This window comes from Harmonia axyridis, chromosome 6 (assembly GCF_914767665.1).
Source record: "Harmonia axyridis chromosome 6, icHarAxyr1.1, whole genome shotgun sequence".
NCBI classification, from domain to species: Eukaryota; Metazoa; Arthropoda; class Insecta; order Coleoptera; family Coccinellidae; genus Harmonia; species Harmonia axyridis.
Window position 1 is genome coordinate 37,994,535 of NC_059506.1, and position 11,734 is coordinate 38,006,268.

General features: G+C 39.3%; 1 protein-coding gene across 2 annotated transcripts in view; it reads left to right on the top strand.

Moving 5' to 3' along the window:
* The window catches only part of LOC123681860, an 88,050-nt gene that overhangs the window by 72,855 nt on the left and 3,461 nt on the right, over positions 1-11,734 (top strand). Inside the window, exons 3-4 of one of the 2 annotated variants that reach the window (XM_045620186.1) lie at positions 1,170-2,274; positions 11,081-11,206. In XM_045620186.1, coding sequence (XP_045476142.1) covers positions 1,642-2,274; positions 11,081-11,206 — 759 coding nt within the window. In that variant the 5' untranslated portion in view covers positions 1,170-1,641. The remainder of the gene's footprint in view (positions 1-1,169; positions 2,275-11,080; positions 11,207-11,734) is intronic. The other variant, XM_045620187.1, reaches the window with a different exon arrangement.

The window sequence follows — 11,734 nt, forward strand, 5'->3', positions numbered from 1 at the left end:
CAAACCTTGGATCTTAGCAGGTAGATACAGAAAATAATGGATATTCTGCTTATTATAAATTCAACAATTAGGAAAAATAGCGAATTACAAAAATTCAAATATGTATATTCGATCGGGAATCACTCAAATAAATATATTTCATTGAAATAAAAATAATAATAATATAATATATATTCATACCGATATAGTTAAGTTGTGGATTTCGAAAAATATAACAATCCGACAACGTAATCTAACCATGTTGGGGACATGTTAAAATTGCGTATACTTCATCTATGTTTATTACTCTATGGTTACGTCATACGTTCCTCCCTCCGGCGAAAATTATCTTTCGTTTGTTGTGAACCGGAATGGCGTTTGAAGCTGAGACTGCGACAATGTATTTTACTGAAAATACAATGTTATTACAAAGGTCTTCAATTTTCTTCATTCAATACGTGCATGAGTTTAGATAACTCCTGACTTTTTTATCTAGTCGGTTTTTCATGTCACGCTTCGCCTACAACTGTAGTTCAAACGTCTTCAGAAGTTTCTAGATTGGAGAAAAAATAGTTGTAGATGAATCATTGGGTGACAAACCAACAAGACGCTGGCTAAAAAGTCCGAAACTATCTAACTCATTTTGCTATTTTGCCCTCCTTTCAAATTAAGCGTGTATGATCTAGTTTGAGTTGTTTCCTAACTTCAAATCGATGTAACTTAACTAGAAATAGCAGCAGACATATTATTGTGAGATAGAAGAATACTAACTGACAATTTTGTAATGAAAATAATTGTAAGAATAACAGAACTTCTATAATTCTGTTAGAGAAACCACAAACGAAATCCAAACTCCAAAGAGGTATTAAATACACGCATAAAAATTATTTCATCCCCGGTATTTTCGATCTTGAACTTCTTCCTTCTACTCAAATCAAACAAACTTGAACCAGGTTTGACATAACAATATTTCACGGAGCTCAGCATCGCATTCCTCAAAAATTCAATCTCAGAGACAGAGGTGAGTACGATCCACGTTCATCAGTCCACGTCAGACTTCAACTCCGAGATTTCTCACTCACGAAAAATCATAGAAGCACAGCGACCGACGAGAAACGAATGAACTGTCAGAATGCGTTTCTATGAAACGCCATCACGCCGAATTAACGTCAAATCTCCTTTTTTTCCAGAGCGAAATCAACGAGATCAAGCAGACTATTCCACTTCTCACGTCCGTAACTTATACACACCTCCACAACCTCCCACCCTCGGAACCATGAGAAGGAACCAACCGACAGACGGACAGATCGAAGCGATAAGCAATACCACCCCGTTTTCCTGGCTTTCTTCTCGCACTAACCCACGTGACAATATCTAAAGAAGTAGTATACACTACCAAAGGAGTCGTTGTGACATTGTTGATTTTCGAAATATATTTAGAAGCCGAATTTGTTGAAAAATTGTTGCCGCTGAAGCCGAGTGAGAATATTTTTAGAAAATTTGTTATTTAAGATGTTAAAGACTATGTTAAAATGTTGGAACTGACCTAAGAAGGGTTGAAACTCAGACGCACAAACGAACCTTCAAACTCGCCTAAAACAGTACAAAACATGACCTGATCCCAGAGCCACCTCCTAGTGTTCGCCCGTCAAGATTAAGACCATGTACGCCGCTGCTGGGGGGGCTTCGCTAGCGAGCCGTCAGGCCCGCCAGCGTCAGCGCCAGAACAAGCAGAAGACCCAACGGCTGCACCAGGTCAAGGCGCAGAATGTTCCAGAGTTCAAGAACATCGCAGCCAAGCACTTCCACAACTACACCGACTCTCCAGAGCCACCTAAGGTGGTGAAGGCTGAAAGGGGAGGTTCTCTAAAGCCTCCTGTTGCCAATGAGAGGAGGCACAGCCACACCAGCTCGCACTACCACCCTGGAAGGGCGAAGATCAAAGAGAGCCCTTCAATATCGATACCAGTGCAGAACCACCAGCCTGCCAACTTACCGCTGACTCCTACCACCTTGGTGCAGCAGCATCAGCCTCTGGCATCGACGCCGAGCCTGCAGAGTCAGCTGCCGCAGATCTTCATACCGCCGGAGGCGGAGGGCAAGCCTGAGAGGCGATGCAGCTTCGTCAGACAGGTGGAGGAGGTGGAGAAGCGAACGGCAGGTGATATTCTGGATAGGTGCAACCACATCTGCAACTTCGAGATTAAGGAGAAGCTATGGGACAATCAGCACACAACCTTCTACTCGGAGTATGACAGGGACGTCTTCGGCAGCCTGGAGTATCCCTTCTCAGAGGTAAATTTCCGTAGAAAGCGTCCCCGTAGGTTTGGCAAATGAAAACTGGAAGGTAGGAAGGAGTTTCTGGAACACCTCTTGCGGTTGTCAAGAGTTTGATCCTAAGGCATGAAGCGTTCATCAATAAGGAAGAGGTTGTTGTATTTCTGAGGGTCCAGAAAAGGACCTTGAGGAATTCCAGTACTAACTGAATGCATTTGTGTTGATATCTTTTGTAAAAACATTGAAGATGGCATCTCCTTAGGTAAATCTACTCCTTTGGTGTAATATACTAGCTTAAAATTCAATACTGACCTCAGTTATTATTATTATTCTCTACATCTGTAGACTTGATGGAAAAACAAGTTATTTCATACTTAAATTCGACACCAAACCCATTCTTCAAAAATGTAAAGATGTAAAACTGAATCAAGATGACAGCAGACACCCAGAAATACTCAAATAACTTCTATTCTCATTGATGAACCCTGCAAAGGTGTTCCGAAACCCTGCCTAGAGCTCATTTTCTCTAAGTTTTCCTGGCATCGATCTCCGGAAAATGTGCTCACGGTTTTCATTTACCCCATACATGAACCAATTTCGTCGTTCAAACACATATACAACTCGTATCATGCTGCAATCGAACTGCTTTAGATTGATGGCTTCATTTTCTTTTGGACGTGAACAACACCAAGAGCGTATGTCGAAAATGTGTGGCATGCCTGTTTGTGTCAGACTTTGTGTACCTTCTTACTTATCTATGTGTACACTGAACAAAAAATTGACGATGACACGGAAGCTGTTTCCGATTTCGATGTTTGTCCACGATTGAATGTTTGTTATCTTTGAATTCGTTGCATATTATATGTGGTTTTTGGTTAGGTGAAATTTAGAGTGGAATTAATTGAAGGTATGTCTATGCAAGATTGCAAGACGAAAATTTCATACATTTACATACGATTCATTATAGAGATTGACACAAATTTAACACACTTTCAAAAAAATCCTGAAATCTCCTTATAATCCAATCATATGACAACGTTGCTGTTCCTTCTGAAACTGTATCTACCAAGTTTTGTGGAGAAAAAACTCAAGCAATCGACGGATTTCCCCTGATTTCGCTAAGTCCCGTCAGATCCCAAAAACAAATTCATCGAAAACGGTCGGAAAACCCGGGTATAATTTTCACGATCTCCATCAAAATCCGAGAACTACTTAAAACCCCGATCGAACGGCGTCAACGCCATAAGCCCGTCTTACAAACAAGTCCATCTCATACATGGAGAAAATTAAATCGGAAAAAAACCAATCTGTGACGTTGGAAAAGCTCCGAGCGATGAATTTTCCGACTTCCATTTCCCGTCCGCGCTGAGAACAAGTCGAGAATCAAACCGACCGCCTCGGATCCCTGGAGGCACTAGGGGAAATAAAAAATTATCGTCCAGAATTCCATAAAAGAGCTTCAGACCAGACGTATCCAATATCGGTCGTGTTTTGAGAGTCCCCGGGATCGTCTGGATAACTGGAATGAATGTCAGTATGGCGACGTTTCCAGAAACGACAACGTTTCGACTTTTATGGATATCTTCAGAATAAACTCATTGGTCTTATGGAAGTTGTCCCTGAATTAGGGCATAGAATTTCAAACTAATAACAACGTTAGTCCTAAAATAGACCCCTGGGGAACTTCAATAAATGTTATGGTCTCTCGTCAATTTTTAAAAGTTTTGAGCTGAATGGTACAAAGCTGTGAAGTAATATAATATGTTCAATTAAGATTTGTGCAAATATCTCTTGGATAGTCACACGAAAATTTGGAGTTGGTCTGAATAAAAAAGGTTTGAAGTTTTTAAGTTAATGAATACAAGTGCAGAAGGCATTGATATTCTTCCACGAGTTCAAAATTCAAAAACGAGCCACGAAGTGGCGAGTTTTGGAATGAACGAGTGGTAGAATGAGCCTTCTGTACGAGTATTATACATTATTTTCTCTAATTCATTGCATTTTCATTGAAATTAATTAAATATTTCCATAAACATAATTTAGTGATTTTTGCATTGAAAAATGTTGGTTGGAAGAACTGATTTCTTTAAGGCAATTTGATGAATTGACAGATAAAGCCGTAGCGGAAAGTTCGGAGTGCCAACATAGAATAATAAAATATAACCATGAAAGCTGTGCGTTTCTGATATATTCTCGCACGATTTTGTTCTACAAGATGTGGAAGAATGAACGGAATAACCAATAACCACAGAATTAGAGAAAAGTATATTCTTGAGTATGTCTGCTGTACTTGAAATGTCTTCTGTATTATAATATTTGAATGAAAAAACACGCTGAAATATCATTGTAAACACAATTAATATCTTGGAGAAAAAGTATAGATCTTCTGCTCAAATGATTGCTCAAATTTGTTTAGGTTGAATTATTGACTTTTTTTCAGCTAGGTGATCATTAATCAATATAAGATCAAATAGTCTATACTCTCTCAAAGAACTCTAAACTTGTTAACAATCACTGAACTGTGGCCTATCAGATGAATAGTATTGAGTTTTCCATTAAAAATTGTTTTTTTTTTCAATTATACAATTTTTTTTCAAAACTAGTTGAAGATAGTTGACTAACATTGAAGTTAATAATCTTCACATTTATGGTAGCGCATTGCTTATAACTTAGAATAATAAATAAAGGTTTGACAAAAGTTAATTAATATAAATCAGATGGGCCAACAGCCAGTTTTCTTCAATAAAGTTATTGTACGTTCACACGTTCCTCGATTAGTGTGAACGAGCAATAACATTCTCTAATGATCTTACAGGATGAGACAGTATTAGTTCACAAAGCACCAAATGGACGATTTTTGAAAACGATATAATGTTAAAAATGAGAAACAGTTTCGACCCTGGATAGCAAGACAAATAGCAAAACAAACAAAACCAAGAAAAAAACCCGACAAAAAATCAAAATGATCGAACTATGACTAAATAGGGGGCCACCTACTGTAGACCAAATAACATATCAAAATATACACATATTCAAATATATTTATTCGCAACAAAAAAAAAATAAATAAATAGAATAAAATTTATCCTACATAAAAAAACATATATTCTTTGATTACTCAAGAATCTTTACGCTTGGCTTTTGAAAATATACATATTTATCTACGCTTACTTCACTGTCCTTCTTCATCTTGTAACGGATATTTAAGAAGAGAGAAAGAGAGAGAGGAAGGTTAACCTAACCTAACATAACCTAGTTTATAAGGAAAAAAGGACAACTAGCGCGTTTTGGTGAAAATGTGTTTCGTGCCCGATGTCGCATCATCAGAGTCGGTCGGTAAGGGCGCGTTCGCGTCGCGTGCAAGTGGCGCAAAGATTCGTACGCGCGCTGTATGAGTACAGCTGCATCTGCAGGTATGCAGGCCGCCTTGCTCATCAGAGAGAAACAGCGTCTTCGCAGGAAGAACAAGGTCAAGAGGGGGGGCAGATTGGAGCTACCCAGCCATGTGGCTACCAGGGAAATTGGCCCCTTCCCCCAGTACCCCCCTGGCTTCATGGTAAGTCGAGCCTGAACGTCGGCCGGTGATCATTTTGTTGTGATTTCCTGTTACATTTGACAGGGTGATTGGCGTCCCCCTCTTTAATTAAGCAGGGTGGGTCTGATGTGATAATTGGAGCTATTTGTAACGTGTTAATTGGTTGCGTGATCAAAATACGGAGTCTTTATGAGTTTTATCAATGATGAAGTTGGCTCTGGAATTCCTAACTGAAGATAACTTATTTACGTATGTCTTCATTTGAGTAAATTTTTCACAATTTTTAATTTATTTTTATTTTTAATTTAATTTTCATTGATTTATTCATTCATTCATTTATTTTTTTATTCATTTCTGTATTAATCCATTCATTTATTTCAACATTTCTTCAATTATTCATTTATTTATTCATTTCTTACATCAGGCAGAGCCAATTTTACAAATACAATTCATTTCAAATTTACAAAAGAATCACTGATATTTTCTCACTCGATAAAAAAAGGAGGTGTTGAAAATCAAAGTTCCTGAATATCATATTATAACTGTGGTACCTATTTAGAACAAAAGATTTATTTGCCTTGCAATATCTGATCTGAAACAAATCAACATTCCTCTGAAGAAAAACTCAATTAAGTATGTGTATGGAGTAAAACTTGAGGGATTTACTCTAAAGTTATTTCTCAAATTCATATGAAATATTTATAACACATACATTGACACATCAGATGAATAAGTGAATATAATATGCACAAAAGATGAATTTGAAGCTGAAACACTAATGTGAATTTTAAAATGATTCTGTAGCATCAACAGATAAAGTTTATATAGTTCAAAAAATACAAATTGCTCAAATTAATATCTTGAAAATGAAAAAATCACAGTTGTAGCGATAAAAGAGTCAAAAACAAAATAACATACATTTGTTCATAAATACAAAATTCAATGTCATGCGAACATATCATGTTATAGGATCTAACACATAGGATGGATATTATAATTTATAGGTACACGTCATTTTAATTTTATAAAGAAAAAGTCATTGAATTCACTTATTTTGCTTGCGTCTATACAAGACACAACGAAAATCCTTGAATTTAGAAAACCTACAGACCTTAGACCATCTGAAATCCCTTGAAATAACTGCTTAATATTTATCTATTTTCCCTTCAGCATCTACTATCGAAGTATTAACCATAAATACTAATATTTAATGACTTCATTAGTCACAAAACCTTAGTTTTCCTCCTTTTTAGGTTAGAACGCCAGTCTACTCTATAGTTAACCTAAATGAAAGCTGACACATGACATAATATACGTCAAATATTACGTATTTCGAAACAAATTCAATCTGACCTCAAAAATTCAAATTCCTTTCATTGTTTGGAAAAGTAATGATTTCCGCCCTTGGCGGAGCGTTCGACCTTGAGTCCCCGATGGAAAAACCGAACCCCACTGGCCCAATTGGGCGCCCGGGCTCGAGGAAGGAACAGGTGGTTCAATTTCGGTAAAACGCGCCAGCGTCTCGGAAAAATATCCGATACATCAATCCTCCGGCCGTCTAGGTGGCCGTGATTCACGTCCATCGACGCCTGGCAGGCGTCCGTTGAACAAAACGACGCCCGTCGTTACGTCAGACTCGACATGGCGAAAACGAATTAGAAGAGAAGGCGGAGGAGGAAGAGAGAAGGTGGCCCAGTTGATTGATGGTCGCGAATTAGGGTTTCGTCCCGAGCACGGCTGAAAAGTTTAAGGGATTTTCGCACCTTGGCGCAACAGACTTCGTCATTCATCAAATGGTGCTACCTACAGATACGTTTTCAGAGAGGGTTGTGCCACCCCAAGGGAAAATTAAGGGTGCCTAGAGTCATTCACAGCGTTCTGTATAGTGTTTTTTTTTCAAGGTATATAACTTTAACGATTTAACAGCTGTCAAGTGGTTTATTCTCAGTTTGGTTTGGCAATTCATCATGAATAGACTCACGCTTGAACAACGCTTGCAAATAGGTCAATTTCATTTCGAAAATAATGGTTCTGTGCGGAATACGTATCGCACACTACGTCCATTTTATTTTGTTTAGCGATGAAACGCACTTTTGGTTGAATGGCTACGTCAACAAACAGAACTGCCGCATTTGGAGTGAAGCTAATCCTCGAGTGTATGTCGAAACACCGTTACATCCAGAAAAACTGACTCTTTGGTGCGCTTTATGTGCTGGTGGAATCATTGGTCGGTACTTCTTCAAAAACGATGATGGCCAGAATGTTACAGTTAATGGTGATCGGTATAGATCCCTGATTACTAACTTTTTCATTCTTGAATTGAACAACCATGATGTCCAGGAGCTGTGGTTCTAACAAGACGGCGCAACATGTCACACAGCTCGTGCCACAATCGATTTATTGAAAGACACGTTTGGTGACCGCCCAATTTCACGTTTTGGACCTGTGAATTGGCCTCTAAGATCTTGTGATTTAACACCGCTAGACTACTTTCTGTGGGGCTATGTAAAGTCATTGGTCTATGCGGATAAGCCACAAACCCTTGACCATTTGGAAGATAACATTCGCCGTGTTATTGCCGATATACGGCCACAAATGTTGAAAAGAGTCATCGAAAATTGGACGTCCAGATTGGACTACATCCGAGCCAGCCGTGGCGGTCATATGCCAGAAATCATATTTAAAATGTAATGCCACAAGATTATCTTGCGGATAAATAAAATTCATGTCAATCGAATAATCCATCGTTGTTTTATTGCAATTTAAAGTTCTATAGCTCTAAAAAAACACCCTTTAGTTACGCCTACGTCTCCAAGGGCGCAATTGTCGAATGAATGAACGAACTCTCAAAAATTTCCATCTTCAAGTAACTGCTTTCTACATTTTCACGAATATTAAAGAAGAACTCAACTCGAATGACATTATCAAGTCTATTGCATACTAGTTGAGTTTTTATCGATCGTAGTCAGTTCCGAACTACAACAAACTGTCTTTTGCAGTCAGTGGGTCAGGTTTTTCCATCGGAATAATCGAGTCCGCCAAGCAGGAATCGATGGCAATCATCCGAATCCAGGACTTGAAAATTTCCTTATCGATTTTCGCGTTTTCATTGCCGCCTCTGCCACAGTTTTGTGTAAACACGGTGATTATACCTTGCCCCGGGGTTTTATAGAAAACCAGGTTTTTCCGATCTATTGTATCGGGCTGCCTGACGTGAATGTTGTTCCGTTACGTTGGCACTAATGATCCCAGTCGCTAATGATCACCGGAACAACGACTGTGCCGGTAATAGGGGGGTTCTATTGAAAAAAAAAAAAGTCTGAGTGGGTTTGTTCAAGAAAATGTTATTTTGCCTGTGGGCTGTTCCACAGGTTGGATAATTGAAACTTTGAGTGATAAATAGGATTTGCAGGAGTCGGTCTCAGATTCCTTTGGAAATATCGAATCTTCACTTCAAACTTTATTATACTAACTGACAAAGAAACTGCAACACCCAGAAGAAGCTGTTCAAATTTCAAATTTGTTTTGGTAAAACATAGATAGTATAGCAAGGAGTAAATAATTGAATTTGGAGAAAAAAAAAAGGGTTTACTATTCTTTTTCAATGAATTTATTAATAATGTGTTTGTCCACCGCGATTATCTATACACTCCCCAACACATCTCGGCATTGATGCAATAAGATGGTCTATTTCTTCTTGAGGGATACTATCCCAAGCTACCTGTACTTCATGTCTCAGAGCCACCAAATTCCTTGGGGGCTGGAGTAAATTTCCAAGCCTTTTACCCATGATGTCCGAAACATGCTCTATGGGCGAAAGATCGGGGGATCTAGGCGGCCATGGCAAAAGATTCACATGGGTCGCTTCGAAAAAGTTTGAACTAACTCTGGCAACATGAGGTCGGGCATTATCTTGCTGAAATATTGGATTCTCGAGCCGGTTATGGTAAGGAGGAATATATGGCTCCACTATTTCTTGAAGGTAACGCAGCACTGTTACCTCGAATGAAGATTAAAGGTGACCAGCTTGCTTGAGCAATAGCACCCCATACCATAACGCCTACTGTCCGGTGTACATGACGCTCAACATCAAACTGAGGTTTACGACTTTCTCCCCGACGTGGTCTAACCCTTCTCCGGCCATCATGTCACCCAAGGAGAATCGAGATTCATCAGAAAAGACCTGATGCCTTTTCACATTCCAATGTTGACGTTCTCTGCACCACTGTAATCGTTACCGGTGATGCTCAACCGTCAGAGGTAACACAGGAGGGGGTCGATAATGCTGCAGTCTAAAAGACCTTATCTGGCGGTAAACCATTTGGACAGTTACAGGATGGCCTTGTTCTCCTAACCACTCATCAGCCAAAGATCGAGTTGTTGCAAATCGGTCTCTAAAGGCCATAAGTCTTAGACGTCGATCTTGAACTTCATTTGTGCCCCTTCGACGTCCGGTGCCTACTCTTCTTCGATTTTGGGCATTATCAAACCTCGCTTGACAATATCTCATAACAGTAGTTGGATTTCTGTTCGTACGGTTAGCGATTTCTCGAAATGACAACCCCATCTCTCATCGACCAATAATTCGACCTCTTTCAAATTCACTTAGCTGGCAACGAACAACTGGTTCGTTGTAAAAAAAACTCGCGACAAACGACTACAATATTAAAATTTAAATAGCTCCTTCTGCAGGGTGTTGTTTCTTTGTCAGTTCTTATATAATTTTATTTTAATCAACAAATAATAATGGGATTTCACGAAAAACATCTAGAAGCAACGCGCACAGTTTTCTTTATTAGTTCAAATATGCTTACTGTTCTTGATAATTAATATATATACTATTTTTCTCAAATATGGTTCACAACAAAGGCTGTTCATCTTGAAAAAATTCATTATCAATCACTTCCACCCAAATTAATGAGCAAATATAAGACCCGCCCTGTACACCCAAAAACGCTGTCAGCTGAAAAGTCAAGGTACTGTCAGTTTGACGTCCATACAAGTCTCTAACCTAACCAAGCAAGTAAAAACATGCTCAAACAGCGACAACCATCGAGCACAAAAAGTCAAGGTCACACTTGTCACCCCATCCATACGACACACACTGTACTAACCTTTCAGATTGTCATTTTCAGGTGTCCATAACCTAACAAAACCCCCTCCGTCACTAAACCACACCCACCTCTCCCACACCATATCGTAGTTAGTGAAAATTTTGAACGAAGCAACGTGTTGTTAGTAGGGCAGCCTGCCTCCCGCCAGTTTCATGTGTTTTTCCTTTTTGGCCAGTGTTCTCAGGGAAGGGCTGCATGGCAGGAACGAGAGCGGGGAAGACGCTGTTCGCTCTCGGAGGAGGCGCGGCAACATCGCATCAAGCAAACGGAAGCGCACCACCGATGGATGAAGAGGAACAGAGTAAGACCGAAAAAAATCCCCTCCTCCGCTTTTTGCTGCAACGTTGCCGGCTTAGCACACCCCGCCAGAGCATGCTGGGACCCGGAGACCTGTTGCTACTGTTGAATGAACGCTAATTTGCTTGCTGTCTGATTTTTGCTTGCCTCCAGGCTATGAGCGATTCTGGATCGTGTTTTTTTAGGGTTATAATAGGTGATTTAGTGGCTTGATGCGGTACGTTTCGACCAGATTGCGATCTAGAGTAGGTTTTTTGATCTCTACTTGCTTTGAAAGCTAAGTAAACAGTTAGTTATCGATCAAGCACAACAGGCTAATGTGCCCCCAACGTTGAAAAAGCTTCAAAAGCACGTATACAGGTGAATCATACAATATTTTTCATTATAACTGCATCATAACCTCAATACTTCTGCCTCTAATTTGATTATTTTAACTGATTGGGAATCAAAGAACACAGTGAAGTTTAAAAAATATTTGAGGCTGCTGAATCAAAGTTGATGCAAGAAAAATTCAGAAATTCGTATTGCAGAG